Consider the following 20,251-nt stretch of genomic DNA (forward strand, 5'->3'; position numbering starts at 1 on the left):
TACTCACCCTAGCCCCAAATGGAGCTCTTAACAGCAACAGCTTGAGTGTGATATGTGATGAGTTCGGAAGCTGGGAGCAGCACAGCCTTTGGGGCTGAGAGTTTGTTTATAAACAGAGGCAGGTGATTAGAATAATAAAAGGCTTGTCATTAAAGTAAATTAAGGATCCTTAGATGATATTGAAAGCATTGCCGGGCGCTTCAGTTAAAAGATAGGAAACAAAGGGTAGGAATGTAGGAATAAAAGGTGAGTGTGGAGAGAGGTAAATAGTGGTGTCCATCAGGGGTCTGTACTGGGACCAGTCCTATTCAACATATTCATAAATGATCTGGAAAAAGGGGTACGCAGTGAGGTGGCAAAATTTGCAGATGATACAAAATTACTCAAGATAGTTAAGTCCAAAGCAGACTGCGAAGAGTTACAAAGGGATCTCACAAAACTGGATGACTGCGCAACAAAATGGCAGAAGAAATTCAATGTTGATAAATGCAAAGTAATGCACTTGGTAAAATATAATCCCAACTATACATACAAAATGATGAGGTCTAAATTAGCTGAACCTGTCAATAAAGAGATCTTGGAGTCATTTGTGGATAGTTCTCTGAAAAAAACTGCTCAATGTGCAGTGGCAATTAAAAAAGCTAACAGAGTATTGGGACTCATTAGGAAAGGGATAGATAATAAGAGAAAATATCATATTGCCTCTCTAAATCCACAGTACGCCAATATATTGAATAGTACGTGCAGATGTGGTCGCCCCATCTCAAAAAAGATATATTGGATTTGGAAAAGGTACAGAGAAGGGCAACAGAAATGATTAGTGGTATAGAACACCTTCTGTATGAGGAGACATTAAAAAGACAGATTTTTCAGCTTGGAAAACAGATGACTAAGGGAGGGATATGATAGAGGTCTATAAAAGCATGAATGGTGTGGAAAAATTGAATAAGGAAATGTTATTTACCCCTTCACATAACACAAGAACTAGGGGTCACCAAATGAAATTAATAGGCAGCAGATTTAAAACAAACAAACAAAAAAAAGTATTTCTTCATAGTCAACATGTGGAACTCTTTGCCAGGGGATGTTGTGAAGGCCAAAACTATAACAGGGTCCAATAAGAACTAGATAAGTTCATGGAGGATAGGTCCAGCAATGACTATTCACCAGGGTGGGCAGGGATCCAACATCATGTTCTACATGTCCCTCACCTCTGTTTGCCAGAAGCTGGGAGTGGGCAACAGGGCAACTTGATGACTACCTGTTCTGTTCAGTCCCCCTGGGGCACCTGGCATTGGCCACTGTTGGAAAACAGAATACTGGGCTAGATGGACCATTGGTCTTACCCAGTATGGCGGTTCTTATGTTCTTATATAGAACCCAGATGTATCTGCTCCCCACTGTAACCTACTAGACCCCGAGCTCCTCCCAGAGCTGGGATAGAACCCAGGAGTCCTGACAGGGTCTCTCTCTCCAAAGAGTTAGTAATAAAGTAAGAATATACATTACAACTTTAAACCTAACCAGTGTCCCTTAAGTGACTTGCCACAAGATGTCAGAACATGTTGCTGTTAGAGCTGAATGAGTCTAATTTATTTAATTTTCTTTCTTTTATAAAGGAATTAGATACAGGGCTCCTGTCCGCTAATTGCTAAGTTATCTGCCCAAAACCTAGAGTTTTCAAGTGCCTAAGTAGCCCCAGGAATCACGGTTAAAGTCATTCCCCTTCCCCCCCCCCAAAATCTGAAATGGCGCCCCTGCATGTTGTCACTGGCTCAGAGGCCAACCCTGTTTTAATCAGGTCCTCAAAGTGGTTGTGGCAATAGTGTAGATGGGGTCGAAGATCACACTTGGAGCAGCTGGGGAAGGGGAAGGAAACAAAGGTGGCTCTAACCCACCTTTCTGCTTCCCCCAATCTTGAGGCTGATCTCCCGCTTTCCCTCCCCCACAGTCCCCTCCCCAGCATAAATGAAAGTAGCTATGGGGCTACTCTGCCTTACACCATCTAGACTGCTTCCTTTAGTGATTGTTCCTCTTGCCTGAGTGTCAGATTGCAGTGCTGTGTAGTCTGACCTCACCCCGATCCTGTTCCTGACCCACCTCAACACACTTCCCATCTGGAGGGGGGAGCAGCTGGCATAACACATGCTATTGAGGCTTAGTATCATGGGGAGATTTCCCTGTGTCAGGCCAATCCCCAGCTGCCTGTTAGGGCCGCTTTACAGTCTCTTTGTGCCACTGCAGAAATGCACAGAGGGCTTGCCTTGGTTCAGGGATTTGGTCCAATGAGCACAGAGGATACTTCATGGGCTGAATAGAACTTATTTATGTGCTCCTCCTATGTGTGCACACAGTTTGCGTTGTCAAAGCAGGTTGTGATACAGTATTTGTCAATTTAGCTTGTATTTTCATTATCCTGAATAATTCTGAGATATCAATCTGTTTATCTAAGCTATTTTAACACTTTCAGGTGTTCCATTTATTTGCGCATGACCCTTATCACATCATTTAAACAGAATTCATTCTTTAACCCCTTCAATGTGGATCTGCTATTCCAGTTTCTGCTCTAGAACTCAAACTTCTGTGATGTGGCATCTAACAAAATACTGACACTGTCACTTTAGTGGGTGATACACCAGTGATAGAGTGTGAGGGATGTGAGGCAGTAGTGAAGTGGTAAATTGAGGCCCTGTCTATGGTAACTCAAAATCCTGTGGGCTTTGTTTGTTTGTTTTTAAGTGTTGTGAATAACCCAAGCATCTAGGCCAGCTCTGTGAGAACTTGAATGCTCTGTGGCTGCAGCAATTTACTCCCTAGTCCAAGCCCCTACTAGTATCTAATTTATTGCTTTGTAAAACACTTTGAAATACCTTGAATGCTACATTGTCACACTCTTATGATATAACAACTGGGGTAGATGTGGAAGGTGTGATATTGGATTTTGCATAGTGTGTGGACAGGTAGCAAAAATTTCTATGTACTGGCTATATGCACCATGTATCTGAGATTAGAATCTGGCCCAGATCACTGTTCAGAAGAAAAAGCTATTAAATGAGCATCTTATTAATAGTGATGTGAATTACACAGATAACATAAAGCAAGTACTGTAGTGCTCAGAGTATTTATCTCTTTCAAGGACCGATTCCTTATGCTGAATAGGGATTTTGTAAAACTTAGATGTCAAATAAATTGCATTCATGACAACAACTTTGAAATTCAGATAAAACCAGGGGAGGAAAGTCTTTTCATAAAAACATTTATTGGAAAACCGCTGTGACTGGATTTGGCTGTATCAAGTAAATAATATGCTAACAGTGACTATTGCAATCAAGATGCAGATAGCAAATACCACAAGCAGGAAAATTAGGCAGCATTTGGAATGTTTCTCTCTCTCTTTCTTTTTCAGCAAGGTGTCATACCCAGGGGTATAAATATCCCCCATCCAAAATTGTAGATCATTAGGATTTTCCTAAAAGAAAGATCAGAAAATGAACTCAGCTCCTCTGTATTGTATGTAAAGTCACCAGAACATAGTTAGTCAGGAGTATTTTGGCTATCACTTAGTAATTAATGAATTTAAAACATCACAATTTAAATCAGAAAAAATTACACTTGAACTCTCAGCTGCACTAGATGCCGAATACTGTCCCACAGAGGACTATTAAAACCATAGCTCTCAGCCAGGAACCTAATGTAGGACACCAGTCATTGAAATGTGATAGAGACCCAGAAGAAACCTCCTGACATTCTCATGCGGATACAGAGGTGCTAATTTACAAATGCAGATCTGAGTCACTTTTCAGCAAGGAGAACTATCAAACTCCCCCCCCCCCCCAGTAATACACACTAACCCACAAGCAGACAGGAGTACCGGTGGTGGGGATATGGTTATGAGAAGCTAAATTATTTGAAAAAGTACATTGAGGCATAATTTATTTGTCCAGGTTCTTATATGGCCACCATCAACATGGTATTTTAGGGCTAGATCCACAAAGGGACTTAGCTGCTGCAGCACCTAACATTTAGGTACCTTGCCACCTAATGGAATCCACAGCCCTGAATGAGACACATGAGGAGAGAAGCACCTCAGAATGGAAAGCCACCAAGCTGAGCAAGGAACCACCTAAACTAGTCAGTAGTAACTGCTGAGGAGAGAGGCAGGACTTAGGCCAGTGAGACCTAATGGATGAGTTGCTAGCCGAGTGATTAGGGCACTCAAGTAGAAACCCTGGGTTCCAAGCCCTGCTCAAATGAATGTTTAAGTATTTTATAAAAAGTAGATCAGCTTCAACAGGTGAGATGGAAACATTCCCCTCCCCTTCAAAATACCTGATTCAAGTCTCTGCTCCAAATCAGGCAGAGAGGGGCTTCAAACCTAGGTCTCCCAGGTGAGTACCCTAATTACTGGGCTTTTGGGGACCACCTCCCCTCAGCTGTCTTTTGTGTGGGTTAGGCATGCTCTAAGAAGGACTACCAGATCACACCCTGCCACACCAGATCATACCCTGCAGCCAAGATAGACAGGGGAATGCCTAATGTGAGACCATTCTGGTGCAACGGCAGGACTTAGGCGGCTGCGTGCATACACACTGGCAAACATTTAGGCACCTAGGGGACTTTACCAGCGGAAACTCAAGTGCCTAGTGAATTTAGATGCCTATGGAATTAGGCAGCAGTTGAGCAGGGCTTTCGAGGATCTCACTAGTGGATAAATATTGGACTTAGGTCCCCAAAAGTGGGAGTTAGGTACATAAATCCCTTTGTAGATCTAGCCCTTAGTACCTCACAAACAAATGTGAATTTTCCCCCACATCCCCTGTGTGAGAGAGGAAAATATTATTATTATACCTATTTTAAAGATGGGGAAAAGTGACATTAAATGACTTGCTATAGGTGACAGGACAGTTGTGGCAGAGCCAGGATTGAACTGCAGTCTTCAGTGTCTTAACCGTACTACTATCCTACCTCTTGTGATTGGATCCGCATGGAATCCTTACAAAACATTCAGATTTACTTCTGAAACCAGAATCACCAGCAAATAAGCACAGCATTTTATTAAGTGGTTCAAGTGTAAATACAATGCATAGCATCTGGGTTTGTTCATGTATGAGTCTACAGCACAATACCTTTAAGTAGTTAGCCAGGTTAGAATGCAGTGAATGCTTGTCATAGTCTTGAACAGTCCAGGAAGGGTTTTTTTTCCTCTCTGCCCAGTCATCATCAGTTCGGATGTCAGTGTACAAGGGATTGCTCTTGATGGTGGATTTCAAGGTGACAGTGGTTATATGTTTACCAAGAGCTTTGTCAATCATTGTTGGGCTGACCTCACTCAATTCTAAGCCAGGATGCTCAAAGACATTTCTTTTTTCTCTCTGCAGGATAGTCAGGACAAAAAATGGTTATCATCCTCATTCTTCTCATGACACAGATGCCCTTACACATTCACAGTCTATAGTGCAGTAGAACTAACTTTAAAATAATAACTGCCTATTCTTTTTGTTATGGTCTAGAAAGAGACAAGAGGGCTGGTTCTCCACCTTGTGCAGCCTTTCTTCTTGTGTTGAACGAGGGCCTGTGCAAAATGAGTGCCAAATGCTGCTGTCGGTATGAGCTGTCATGGTAATGCCTGTTGGAAGAGAAGACTGTCATAGAAAACAAGTGCAACAAAATAACTGCCATAAGAATTGGGTTTAGAATTGCAGTTCTGATGAAGACAAAGGAAATATATGATGCTGAAGCAGAGTTGTGGGGATCAAAATGCATTAGCGATTGAGGGCCCAAAACACACATGGGTGTAACTTCGCATAGCTTCTCTCCTGCCTTATTCTCTGCAGAAACTGAACAGATTCCACTGATTGTGCCTTCACCGAACCCTTTTATTTTAAGCTCCCTCCACTATTTCCACAACAGTCCCAGTGCAACAGTCCATTTACAGCACCACTATGATTTTTTTTTTGGCCCACTCCTCAGGACCTGAGGAGCACAGAGGTCTCTATGTAACTGGGCTCAACTAGCTCTGGCTCTTTATCAACCTGGAGCTGATGAAGTATTTGGCAGCTTATCCCAGCCAACCCAGCCAGCCTGATTGTTTAATTCCCTCCATCAACTTTCTTAAGAGGAACTAATTAACACTTGAGTGAGCAGAGTGCAGACTCACCTGTTTGTTCCCTGCACTCTGTCACAATGGTGTAAGTGGATATATCTTGATTGCCTTAGTGAAGTTGCACCCTTTGACAGCAGGCGTGAGATTCTTACCCCAGTTCTGGACTCTTTGTGTCAAGTAAAAGGGCTGGATCAGTGTAAAGGGGCCCTAAAAGCCTCATATTGGGCTGGGGTAAAATTCTGCTGGTGAAGGCACTGTAGAAGCCCAAAACTCTCCAAGAGTTGGCAAAGCTGTTGCAAATATTGTGCAGGCCAATAGCCACTAAGGGATCAGACAATCTCAGTATGCTGTTACCAGAAACCTGAACAGCACAATTTCAGCTCACCACAATTCCCTTTTCACTGCTACTTTGAATTAAGTGAATTCTAGCAACCCTGAAAGACACATTTATGATACATCCCTTAAATAAATTCATAAGACAGTCCAAGAATTGCTCTTACAGCATATGTGCAGTACAAATGAAACTCTCCTGGTTAGAAAATAACATTTCTCTCCTAGTTCCTTAACATTTCTTTGGACTGGAAACTTTGATTTGAGACAGCTGAAGTCTGAGCCTGGACTAGTGTCTGCATTATAGGGAGCACTGGAGTGGAGTTAGAATCACATACTAAAGCAGCCTTATTAAAAAAAAAATCTCAGAGAAGCGATCAACACAGATTTATAAATACTCCTCCCCACACCTCCATAAAAGATCTAAGCAGCTTCAAAATTAATTTACCCCAAAAAGGTTTCAAAGGCAAGCAAAAGATGATATTTTCCCAGCCTTCCGAGAGATAAATGAAGAGATTTAATATATACTAATTCCTCAACCATCATGTGTGGGGGAGAGGGGTGGGGATGAGGGGATTGGTTTCTTTTAAAATAATGTGAGAGGGGAGAGAAAACAGCAGATTCTATATACATAATCCAATGAGGAAGCATCATTCAGGCATTCTTATCACTCTCCCATGCACAAGGAACTAAGTGTGTTTCCCGTCCATAATCATCATGATCTGGTATTAGAGGGCAGAACCCAGTACCCACAGCCCATGTGTTGCTCACTGCAGTTGCCATATGTCAGTATTTAACTTTGACATCACAGTTTTAAACTGTTGGCATTTTAAACTGTCTACTCTTGCTGCCTGCATTTTACAGTGTTTCTTATTTAAAATTCTTCAGTTACTTTAATGATGCTTCCTGCAGGCTTGCGAGATGGATGTACTTGGAGAACATAGCATAAGAGCTTAAGAATGGCCATACTGGTTCAGATCAATGGTTCATCTAACCCAGTATCCTGTCTTCCGACAGCAGCTGCTTCAGAGGGAATGAACAGAACAGGGCAACTGTTGAGTGATCCATCCCTGGTTGTCCAGTCCCAGCTTCTGACAGTCAGAATCTTAGGGACACCTTGGGGTTGTGTCCCTGACCATCTTGGCTAAGAGCCACTGAAGTTCCTGGAGAATAGGCCCAATTCTTTTTTGAACCCAGTTATAATTTTGGTCTTCACATGGCTATAGGTTGACTATGCATTGTGTGAAGAAGTACTTCCTTATGTTTGTTTTAAACTTGCTGCCTGTTAATTTCATTAGGTGACCCCTAATTCTTGTGTTATGTGAAGGGGTAAATACCACTTCCCTATTCACTTTCTCCACACTATTCATGATTTTATAGATGTCTATCATATCCTCCTTAGTTACCTCTTTTCTAAGCTAAACAGTCCCAGTCTTTTTAATCTCTCCCCATATGGAAGCTGTTCCCTACCCCTAATCATTTTTGTTGCCCTTCTCTGTATTTTTTCTATTCGAATATATCTTTTTTGAGATGGGGCAACCAAAACTGCACACAGTATTCAAGGTGTGAGCATACTATGGATTTTAGTGGCATTGTGATATCTATGCCTTTCCTAGTGATTCCTAACATGTTAGCTTTTTTAACTGCTGCTAGGTATTGAGCAGATGTTTGCAGTGAACTATCCACGACTCCAGGATTCCTTTCTTGTGTGGTAACAAGTATGGTGTATGTACAGTTGGGATTATGTTTTCCAATGTGCATTCCTTTGCATTTATCAACATCGAATTTAATCTGCCATTTTGTTGCCACCTCACTGTTTACCCATTTTTTACAGATCATTTATAAATATGTTGAACAGTACTGGTCCTATATAGATCCTTGGGAGATCCCGCTATTTACCTCTTTCCACTGTGAAAACTGACCATTTATTCCTACCCTTTGTTTCCTATCTTTTACTCAATTTCTAATCCATGGGAGGACCTTCCCTTTTATCTCATGACTGTTTACTTTGCTTATGAGCATTTGGTGAGGGACCTTGTCAAAAGCTTTCTGGAAGTCTAAGAACACTATATCCACTGGATCGCCCTTGTCCACATGCTTGTTGAACCCCCTCAAAGAATTCTAGTAGATTGATGAAGCATAATTTCCTTTTACAAAAGCCATGTTGACTCTTCCCCATTGTGTTCATCTATGCATCTGGTAGTTCTGTTCTTTACTTATGATAGTTTCCACCAATTTGCTTGTAATGAAATTGGCATACTGCCCTGTAATTGCCAGGATCACTTCTGGAGCCTTTTTTAAAAATAGGAGAAGCTTACGTTGAAGAAAGTGTGCACTCTCACCAGGGGAATGTTCATTCTGCCCAGGTTAAAATATTGTGAAAAGAATGTGCCTTGACAGTGTTGAGTTTTAAAGCAGTTGTTTTAAATAAAAATAAAGATAGGCTAATTGGTTCAAATTTTTCTCATAAAGCCAATGCATGGCAGTTTGACCTCATGTTATTGGTGATGCCCCAAATAATCTAATTACCTCTTCATCCCAGCAATTACTATACCTTCTGCCCCAGGGGGAATAGTGATGTAGGAATGTGGGTATACAGTACCCATGAGCATGATCAAGGGGATGAGGTGATGGCAGCGGCAGCTCGAATTTTGATGAGAATAGGACTGGTAAATGTGGTGGGAGATTTGAAGGAAAGACATAGTGAAGTGGAGGTGATGATGTAATTAACTTGAATGTAGCAGAGCATGCTATCTTGGAGATTTGGAAGTAGATATAGCCCTGAAAATAGAGAATGAGAAGGAAAGATGCTGCCTTACAGAAGTAGAGGTTTAGGTTTACGGGATAATAAGACAGAGAGATAGCAGGTACCCTGCAAAAAAGATTATGCACACAAGAAGCAGAGAAATAGAAGAGGAGTAATATGCAGAAAAATATTACAAATATTCATTCACAACCCCTTTGAATAGACTTTCATTCTAACCAGATTGTGTTCATAAGAATGTCCAACGAAAGGGAAAGCGTTGTGAATCCTGGTACAAATGCGCAAGTACACAAGTATTGATGATATATATAACACAAGTTAGAGAAGCCAGCTTGACAGCTCTTTGTGGATTTGGAATTGATGGGATCTAAAACATAAATAATAGCATATGACTTAGGTGACTATTCATAGAATACACATAGTGAATTGGGAGCAGTGAATGTGTTCAAGTAAAGAACATGATCCATCAAAACCAGGAAATCAAAAATTAAGGCAGAAACTTGGTTTCAAGCCCATTTTACTGAAAGTAGGAATCAAAGGGATTTCTACACAATAGGTGATATTACATATTGTAGGTCAAATTCTGTTTGCTATATATATTATATAACACCTTGTAACAGATGTTCCTACATAGTTGGTCACTTGACTAAACTAGAATAATATTTGGTTAGCCGTCCTTTGTTCCCACAGTGCCTCCTTTCCCTGGGCTTGCTGAGGCCACATGACTTTTATGGCATGGCTGACACTGACCTTTAGCTCCTAGACATGTTGAAGGTGGGATTCCAAATCATGGGAAGGGTGAGGGAATGGACTCTGCCATGGAGGAAAATCTTGTTTGTTGATTGGCCCATGTAGACAGCATTACAGAAATGCAGTCCAGAGGTGACAAAGGCAATAATAACTGTGACAACTTTCCTACTTTGAGGTAAAATTTGCAATCTTTGTGCTAGTCGTAGATGGCTAAAAAGTGCTCTTGGCTACAGCTGCACCATGACCATCTGGGTATTCAAGAAGCTTATAGATTGCAACCAATGCTAAGAAAATATAAAGAAACTGCACCTAATGATGGGCCAGATATCAGTTTCACCATCTCAGCTAGCTGTTATACACAGCCTACTAGCATCACCTTCATCTTGTCTGAACTGAACTTCAGCCAGCTAGTCCTAATCCAGGCCCCAATCTTGGCTAAACATTGGAGTGCTGAGCGACTGCCCTGGCTGAATCCAATGAAAAACAGATGTAGAGCTGAGTGTCATCAACATATCAATGACAATGCAGACCAGATCAGCTCAGTATCTCCTCTAGTGGCCTCAAATACAAACTGAAAAGGTAGGGTGACAGAATGGAATATTGGCAGAAACTCACATGAGAGAACCCTTGGGGCAGAAGAGCAATCATTCAGCACTATACCATCTGGGTCCTCTCAAGAGGAAGGAATGGAGCAATTAAAGCACCACTTCATCTATCCTTGTCAGTGTCCACAACTGTGCCAACAAAACCTCATGGTCAATGGATCGAAAAGCAGGTGGTAAATGTGAAAGTGTCAGTATGTGCACTTGGTCTTTCTCAATTGCCAGGAGGAGATAATTAATGAAAGAGGCAAGGGCTGTCTGTACCTAGCTAGGCCTAAAATCAAACTGATAGTGGTCCAGAGAATTTAAGTATTACGCAGATTGCCAAGAATTGCTTCATCACAAGCTCCTCAATAACAATGAAAGTGGGTGGCAGGGAAACAATTACATTAGCTAATAATTAGCATGAGTTAATTCTGTGGAAAGTGATAAATTAATTATACACCTCAGAGCATTATGTCACACCTCTGAAAAATGCACTAGCACGGATCCTTGTCTTTCTTTAAAGGCATGCTTCTAGGAAACTAGCTGTGACAGAAAGGAGCTGCTATGTACTATCTAAGAATCTGGACATGCAATAATGCTCTGAATATTATATGCAGTATTGTTGTAGCCGTGTCAGCCCCAGGCTCTTAGAGATGAGATGGGTGAGGTAATATCTTTTATTGGATAAACTTCTCTCTCAGCTTGTGTCTCTCAGCAATAGAAGTTTGTCCAATAAAAGATATTACCTCATCCACCTTGTCTGTGTGAATATTATAAGTGACCTGGTCACTGAGGTAAAGTTAATGTTTAGCTATTGTGGTTTATTAGCATTTCCCATATGAATGTATCTAACTTAATGGGGGTGGGGTGGAGGCTGTGGGAAGAACAAACAGGAAAGGAACACATGGTTCTCTAGGTAAGCAACTTCAAACAAATGCTTGGAAGACAACGGGTCCAGCTATTAGCTTCAAGGTTCCTGTAGCCAACAAATTGCAAGTGTTGTTTTGCCAGAGCTGAGAGGCTGGAGATCAAAAGAACACTAAAGAGTTAAAAAAAACATTCTCAAGGGAAGAAGGGGATGGGTCACTTGCCAGAAGCTGTCCAGGGAGACAGGTTGACAGATAGGGAGAGGCGCTGCTGAGTGAGTTGCCTTAGGGAAAAACAAGCGTTAGTATGGGCTGGTTTATTGTCTTAAATCTGTTAACTCTGAAATGCTTTTCATCTGATACATAATACTCAGCTTGAAGGAGGCTGTCTGATCACAGGTTACTGCTGCCATTGCTCCGAGAGAAGGGAATAGAACTGCAGGGGCTGAGCCTAAGCCAGACTTTTTGAGGTAAATCACAGTTGGTACACAGGGCACTGAAAGTACCAAGATTATTTTACTTAATAGTTATATGACAAAAATATACAATAAGAGGGAATGAATATTCACTCTGCCTGACACCAAAGTAGAAAGTGAAAAAAAGCTTTTGCTCTGAGGTGAAGATACTTTTATCAGACTGCCTTATATAATGGAATAAATGAAGACACTTATAGGTGAAGGAAACACATAAGCACTTAAGTGCACTTCAGTTTGAATGATCTCTTGACAAACATCCCAAGAAGCACACAAATACATCGCTGAGCAGTCACTTTACACAGGGAGGCTTGAGTAGCAATGTTTCTTAAAAGAAAATGAATTTCTGGACAGGGAGTTTAAGCTATGCTCAAGGTTTAATAATTTTAGGAGGCTGTAGATCACAGCCACCTGTTCAAAACTGAAACACACCCCTCCTGTTTCTGAATTAACTAACTCTTACACCCCATTAGCCTGCTCATCATGTTATTCATAAACCATTAGCTCTGCACTGTGCTATCATGTTTATTTTAAAGTCTGGAATGCATCAGGTATTTAGTTTCTTCTTATTTGCTCATCAGCAGAAAAGAGAAATAAAAATGCCCATTGTGTTTAAGTGCTTTAGCTGAACTACTTGGATCTACAAATGAACATGATGAAAAGGAGAGTTTGTGCCTTAGGTTTAAATAACCTAATAACACTCTAATTTGCTTTCCATGGGAAATGGTGACCTGAGTAGCTTCCCTTTGAGAGGGCCATCCTAGTGCTGGAATGAATTTCAGAAGAATTCTCTCCAGGGGGATTATGAGGAAGATGCCATTTTAAGGGAGAATATTCTCTATAGATTTAATCCTATTGGAAGTTTTCAGTGATTGCTCAATGACAGCTAGTCTTACTTAATTAAAATAGGCTGGGACATTCCCTTCTGAGGAAAAGGCTGTGTGTTTGGATCTCCTCATACCTGCACAAAGTGGTGGGATGGGAAATAAGCCACCATCACTCCCAGTCTCTTGGATCTTGTGGGCATCTCTTCTTGAGGTTAGTGCACTGTGCTGGGGTAGGGAGAAGGTGGGTTAATGTGTTACAATCCTATGTGAGGGAAAGTAAAACAGTCCTTTATTGTAAGGACGACCCTTATTTTAATAAAAGAATTGGCTGTCCCATACTAAATCATTCTATCAACCATGGGGGTCACCCTTTGTAACCCCATCATTGGAAACTCACCACCCCTCAATTTGGCCTGGCTGACCATCTGCAGGTGGCTAGGCCTATGGAGGGATGGCCAGACCAAATCTGAATGGGACTAGCAGTTCTTCAGGTATGCTGATAAATAGCCAGAGGTTAGAAGGCCATGCAGGGAAATTGGGGTCTCTGGCTGGGTGATTTGCAGGGGCAAAGATGGGGAGTCCAATTCCTGCTCCCCTCAGCACTGCAGCTGTGCTGCACATTGGGCTGGGCCCCTTGCGATGCCTCAGTAATTGCCAGGCTGTGGCCGTGGGTTCCATTGGGGTGGTCCAGTGCTGGGCACAGGACGCAGAGCAGGAGTCTCAGAGCAGAAAGTGAAGCTTTTAGAGATGGGTCAGGAGCAGACCCAGGTGGAGAGCATCCACTGGGGACCATGCAGAAGGAAAGTGGAGATGAGGGTTCCTGGGGAAACAGGATTCCCCAAGCACTGTAAACTGGAGAAGCACAGATGGGCTTGGGCTTGGGCTTATTTACCCTCCTCAGAAAGTAGCCAGGCAACCCTGAGGGGTGACCAGAGGGAGATGAGTGCACAGGCTATTTGCTTTCAGGACCAGAATCGAGCAGCATCTGACATCACAGAGAGTGGGGGGTGACAAGAAGTTAATTGTGGGGAGCAGGTTTCCTCCCCTGTTTTAAAGTGATTCTTTCATTTTACTCTTTCCCTTGTCCTCCAGGGCTGTGATAGTGAACAGGAAGCAAAGGTATGGGGGAGGGGGACGGCAGCACCTTATAGCAAGAGGAACTGTTTCCCCCTCACATATACAACAGTTTTCCCTGAATTCAAACCCTGATGACTACAGCAATGTCTCACATTATAGTTACTCTCACTACATCCATTCCCCCAACATGCTGAGCTTTTTTGTGTCCTACTTTGGAAGAAGGAAGTTGTTTGGCCAGAGCAATAATGTACATTAAGATGTTTCATGTTGAAGAAGCTGCTGTAGATGTTGTGCATCACTGCACCAAAGGTGTCTGATCTCACCAGGGCAGGGAGGGAGACTGACTTGACTGCTGTCATAGTGAGTTAATGGCAGAGTTGAGGAAAATCTAACTGCCCTCTTGCTTGGTGCAGAAGGTTCTCAATGCACAGTGTGCATCGTCCTCTCCTATACATTTAATCTTTCAGGTGTATGAGAACTGAGTAACGTGTGGCCGTTATGGGATCTCCAGGGCACAGCACTTGCCCTGAGGAGTTCAGTGTGGCCTGTAGCCTCTGTCATCACCTAGAGGCCTACAGATGTCTCAAGTTTCATGAGTCACCATCCCTGAAGAAAAATCAGTAACTTTCCGCACTGTCAGCACGTGTGTGTGTGCGTGCACGCATTAGGAAAATTGTCACTTATTTTTGCAATAAAATGTTGGCAACCCTCCTCCCTTCTGAGGGGAACTTCTGAGGCAGCTGCAGTGGGAGTCAGCCCTAGCAACTTGGCTCCAGTAGAGTCACCTAGCTAGAGAGCCAAAGAGGGGAGCAATTGCCCTCCCCCCATGAAGTGGTTCTGTCTTCCAGCAGATCCACTGAGGTCTGAGCACTTTCTGGAGGTCAAAACCCAAGCTGGTTCCATAGCGGACACAGGGCTAGGTTTTTATATTTTGCAATCTGGGCAAAACTTTATGAGGGGAACCTCTACTTAAAGGGTTTCTTCTTTTCTTCCCTATCTCTGTGTCCTCCTTTGTCTTTCACCCTAACTACTATCCAGGAATAACCCTCTGGTGTCTGCTTAAGTAACTCACCCAACAGCAGTCATGAAAGTCAAGTTAATTGTATGGTACACAATCATTGACTGTTAATGTCAGTTATTATGGGGAGGTAGTAGCTGCTGCTTATCTTTAAGGATGTAACTGAGTTTCCATTTTAAGCCTGAATTTTTCTCTTCCAGAATTTTCCTTCTCTTTAGCACCTACCTGCGTGTTGTTCCTGGGAAGTTTCCATATGACCCCATATAATAATAAATACAATTAATGTTACACAATATCATTCATACACATACTGGGAATGCTAAAAAATACCACAACCAGGAGTCAGCAGGTCAGTGCCGGTACTAAGAGGTGTGGAACTATATGACAGTGATAGGGTTTGAGCCCATGGTATCAGGAAGATTGTTCTCATACAGCCTGCTCCTGCTCCCATTGAAGTTAATGGCAAAACTTTCACTGACATCAGTGGTGCAGGATCAGGGACATGCAGTGGCTGCAAACACAGCAAAAGGCTCAAACCCAAATTTCATTTGTTTCTGAACCACAAAATGTATAAGGAATAATAAGCAAAGAAGTCAAACATTCAGGTCTTTCCTTTAGACCTTACCTGTAAATAGACTTTGTTGTGCCATTGCTGTGCACCTGGAAAAGCTGCTTCTGGAAATTTTACTAGACTGGCTTGTAGAAAGGCAGAGTTTTTCATTAAAGACTTCACATCTAGTTGTAGGAATTTATCAGGATGGTTGTTGTTTGGCAAAACAGAGAAGTCCATGTTCCCCTCCTGTTGAGTAATAATGAAAACAGCCCAGTCTTCTGGTTCCTGGCTGCTGTGGGCTCCTTCTATTATTAATGAAGTGAAAAAGGATCCTATAGTTGCCTGAAACTGTAACTGATCCCTGCTTGGTGTCACGCTCACTTATATCATCTACCAATGATAAAAGATCATTTAGAAGCAGCATAGCAGGCAAGACAGGCTTCCTTAAGTGCCTAGCTTAAGTTTTCAAGTTTAAGGACCATTTTGATAGATGTATATGTGCTCATTAAAACTAACAGAGTATCAGTGACTAGATGCATGAGACACTTAAATGCATACCAGCACTTCCTTAAGTGATTTGCCAAAGATCTCAGGCTTACAGTATTTCTTTCTCAGCTAATTAGAAGCAGTTCATACCACAACAGGAATGGTGCAAGTCCTTCAGCAATTATTCTCTGGGGATACTAACTCATTTGATTTTGTCACACAGTTCAGCACAGTAGTTTGATGTTATAACAGTAACATACACATTCTCAGATTAAAGGGATATTTCATCAGTAAGTTTTTCCTCAATATGGGGAATATTAGTTTATTTCATCTACTGATACTGCAAGCGTCCCTTAGGAGCTTGATCTTTCTTCAAATCAATGGAAAACTCTAATTCACTTGAATAGTATAAGATCAAGCCCTTAATTTTCATTATTGTATCTGTGATGCTTGTATTTTATTTCAGAGTTTGATACTTTATTTTAGTATTGCATATTTATAAAGTCACTTTGATTTTGACTGATGAAATTTCCTTCCTTCAGCCTAGCCAGTACAGGTAATAAAAAACACCAAGCTTTTACTCTGTTTCGATTCAAATCAGATCAGTGTGTTCTCCGGAGTGGCAGTGCTGGGCAAAGCAACAATGCATTTCAACATCATCATACCTGTGCTCACATTCCAGTGCAATCTTAAAAAAACCTTCTCCCTATTTTTCTAATAAAACAGCACATTGATCTGTATTGTTTATTTGAATTATAGGGAAGTGCTTAAATAAAATGTAGTAACCAAATATACGTTACTTCATTTTTAATTCATCCAGAGAAGGAAATATGATGCATTTACACTACGCGTACACATAATGACCTCCAAGTTGCAGACTGCATGTACATCTAATAGTCAAGTATTACAGCCACTGAAGAAACGAAAGCTGTAGCTAAAGTTGCAGGTAAACTGAGATGATAACCCCTGATTTCACTCATTATATCTAGAAAATATTCTCATTTGCCTCTGAAACTTTGCATCCTTGGTAGCAGCCCAAAGGTAATTTTTTGTGTTCATCCCTGACTGCCTATGGGTAACAGCTCCAACCACTCCCATGCCAGACACATTCCTCCTACAGCCAGTTTGCAAAGGGGTCTTCAGGAGACAATCTATAGCTGTCTTCCTCTCCCCTGAGCTGTAGGACTTCTCCCCATCAGGTCCAGGGCTTTTAGAACCCCTTTATGCTGCTCAGTCCCAGGGACTTGTACTATAGAGGCAGGGGTGGGGATGATGACATAAGCTCTATTTTTAAAATTTAAAAAAGGGAAAAAAAACCCAGGAATATTTCAGACACACAAAATAGGAAAAACAGAAATAAAGAAAGAGGTTTTACTTTTTTATTGAAAATGTAAAAATCATGTGAATCATGTACAATATTTTCTCATAAGGAAAATTTTAGTTGTTTTAAAATGTTTCACAAAATTGTAAAACTTTTTTTGTATAAAGACTTTCATAAAACAAAGATGAAACTAAAGCAGTATCACAAAGCTATCTTCTAAGTCATCAACAAAGAACTGGAAAATGTTTAACAGATTACGCATACAAATGGCAGGAACAAGGACTCTTCCATTTGTAGAACTGCAAAGAGGACAGACAAAGGCATAAAGAGGGATGGGTCTTTTGCTGAAAACATTTAAAATCAAGTGACATGTTAAAACAGTACAGACGTGGTTTCATAGGATGGTACAAATTCTAGAACTTGTGTTTCTCTAAACTACCTCAAACAGTGCAACAGTGAGTGATTCAGTGTAAATCTCTACAGTGTTTCATTGATTCAATACTTGTGTTCAAGTATGTGTTCATGAGCACGATCAAAATCTCTAGTTCGCTATTTTGATTTTTTTTGTTCATCATAGGTTATATGTTACAGTAGATTCTCTCCTACAGTATGTCTCTAACCCTAAGAGAAACTGATTTCACAATACATTCTGTAATAACCTGTTCAACAATGTTAGCTTAGGCACCTCAACATCTGTTGCAAAATAAACAAGGTCATTCTGACTCTGAATGCCAAAAAATTAAAATAAAAAAAATTGGCTTTATTTCCAAATACAGCAAAACTATTCAGCTAAATTAAAATAAATTCAAGATAACATGAGGGTTTTTCTTGGCAACAGAGAGATGATCCTACCGCACATAAACATTTAAAATACTATTTTTTTTAAAATTCTGATATATGTATCCAAAACTGTTCATATAAAAATTATGAAAACCTCAGAGAATAAAACACAAAGGCCATCTAACCAAAACAAGAAAGCATGTCTGGCAGGCAAAAATAAATTAATTTGATTAAATTATATGTAATCTGATAATATTTGGTCTGAAAAAGCATGTGTGTGTGTGTGTGTGTGTGTGTGTGTATAAATAATGAGATTGCAAAGAGCTGAGAGCCAGCCAGCCTGACAGAGGTCAACTCTTTTGTTGCATTTTTTGCGCATAAAAGTCCCTGCATGTCTCACAGCAGCGTTGATACCACCTCATGTCCTGACAGAGGTTCTTCTCTCGTATCACTCTGCAGTATACAGGCCACTGGTCTCCCAGGCACTTGAATGTTAAAGCAGCTGTGAAACAACAAACAAAAAACACAACTATATATCTATACGCTCAAATAGTTCATTTGATACCTAAGGCAGAGTATAATGTTCATTCATTCTATTATTACCTATTACTAAATTTGTTAGTAAACAATCAGGTAGTAGAGATGTCCTTAAGGGTGTCTAAAGACTTCTGACACAACCGACCTCCCTGCTAGTGACTCCATTGGGTCAGGAACCAGGAGGTGGACTGGGTGAAAGCAAAGGCAGGAATAACTGATAAGGAAGTAGCCAGCAGGCATGGAAAGAGGGCACTAGGGCACTTTTGAGGGAGGCAGCAGAGAGGAAAGGAAGCTGGGAGGGCACTGGGGCTCTGTCGGTGGGAAGGAATGGGTGGGGTGAAACTTGTTTATTTTTCAACAGAGGAAAAGAATCCTATCTTGGTGACATGCTGCCAATATTTTAACAATTAGAATTTTTGAGGGCCCAGCTAAGTAGACCCAAAAGCCTCCCTGTCACGAATGCCATACACTTAGAAGACGGCACAATTTCAAGATAATGATTGCAAAATCGTAAATAAAGCAAATACCTTTTATCTAGAAAAATGGACACTGCAATACATTAGTAATGACTATCCACAGAGAGAGAGAGAGAGATTTCAGGAATAGGACGGTATACTTGGCCAGACATGATCATATCATATCTTAATTACTGCAATCTCCTCCTCTCTGGCTTGGACAACTGCAAACTTATCCCCTCAAGTCCATTCAAAATGATGTTGCTAAGATTATTTTCCTGCTCATTGCTCTGATAATACCACCCTCTTTGAGTCCCCCCTTCCTTAATGTGTCAAACACAAGCTTCTCTTCTTTACCTTGAAGACCCTTCATGGCTTAGCCTCACCCTACCTAGCTCTTCCATTAAAACATTATGGCGCTGACTACTGCCTTCACTCTGACAATGTTCCCACCATTCAAAACCATTCTACCTCAAAAATCTTTGCACGTACTCCCTCACAACTGCTTATGAATGCCTCATTAATATCTAAAAAGCCACTAACTTATTCTCCTTAAAAATCCTTCCTTAAGACTCATCACTCTGTGATGCGTACACAACTCTGTCAGCTGATAATGGTCAGGCAGGTGGTGAGCTCTGGGTACTGCTTACCATACAAAACATGCTCAAAGCACTGTTGCCTCACCCACCCTTCCTCCTCTCCTGTTTGTTCTGTCCACCTGTTCCATCCAACATGTCGTAACCAAAACTGTAAGCTCTGTGGGGCAGGATCTGACCTTTTACTTCACATCTGTATAGTGCCTAACATAATGAGACCCTGATCCCTAACTGGGGCCTATAGTGTGATGGCTACTTACTTGAGCACAACCTCAAGATCGGGGCCACTTTGCAGGCCCTCCCATCCCTCTGGGTCCTAGAGCCCAGGCTGCAGCCTGAGCCCAGAAATCTACACAGCAATGAAACAGCCCCACAGCCAGAGGCCTGTGAGCCCGAGCTGGCGGGCATGGGCCAGTTGCAGGTTTTTCTTTATTGTATTAGGGTGACCAGATGTCCCGAGAAAATCAGGACCATCTCGATATTTCAGTGTCTGTTCCACGTCCCGACCGATCTTTGGTCAGGATGCAATTTGTCCCGATATCCGCCGGCAGCACTGGGGTTTGGTTGTTTTTTTTTGCTCAGCCGGCAGGACTCGGCTTTTTTGAGTAGATCAGAAGATGTAGCACTGATTCTTGTAATATCAAAGTCAATCTTATCCACTAGGAGTTAGGGCCCATTCCACCAGATGCATAGAGACAATGCTTGCCTTGAGTAGATCTGCCATTTGG

General features: G+C 41.5%; 2 protein-coding genes across 2 annotated transcripts in view; both read right to left on the minus strand.

The window, feature by feature from the left end:
* Positions 1-3,292: 3,292 nt before the first annotated feature.
* MINAR2 (membrane integral NOTCH2 associated receptor 2) lies at positions 3,293-15,585 on the minus strand. Its single transcript, XM_024195005.1, has 3 exons — positions 15,421-15,585; positions 5,127-5,372; positions 3,293-3,469 (listed from the first exon to the last, which is right to left on the minus strand). Exons 1-3 carry the CDS (start codon positions 15,583-15,585, stop codon positions 3,293-3,295), a joined length of 588 nt encoding a protein of 195 aa, XP_024050773.1.
* Positions 15,586-17,214: 1,629 nt separating this feature from the next.
* The window catches only part of ADAMTS19 (ADAM metallopeptidase with thrombospondin type 1 motif 19), a 271,112-nt gene continuing 268,075 nt past the window's right edge, over positions 17,215-20,251 (minus strand). The window contains exon 23 of the mRNA XM_026652365.2: positions 17,215-18,437. Coding sequence (XP_026508150.1) covers positions 18,286-18,437 — 152 coding nt within the window. The 3' untranslated portion in view covers positions 17,215-18,285. The remainder of the gene's footprint in view (positions 18,438-20,251) is intronic.

Source organism: Terrapene carolina, unplaced genomic scaffold, assembly GCF_002925995.2.
Source record: "Terrapene carolina triunguis isolate 2854851 unplaced genomic scaffold, T_m_triunguis-2.0 Scaffold113, whole genome shotgun sequence".
In the NCBI taxonomy this organism is placed as follows: domain Eukaryota; kingdom Metazoa; phylum Chordata; order Testudines; family Emydidae; genus Terrapene; species Terrapene triunguis.

Excerpts from the sequence above, each read along its gene's own strand:
- MINAR2 (XM_024195005.1), bottom strand. The coding sequence starts at position 15,585 with ATGGACTTCTCTGTTTTGCCAAACAACAACCATCCTGATAAATTCCTA. Across the intron at positions 5,373-15,420 it reads ACAACAAAGTCTATTTACAG|AGAGAAAAAAGAAATGTCTT; the intron begins GTAAGGTCTAAA and ends ACTATCCTGCAG. Across the intron at positions 3,470-5,126 it reads ACCTGGCTAACTACTTAAAG|GAAAATCCTAATGATCTACA; the intron begins GTATTGTGCTGT and ends TCTTTCTTTTAG.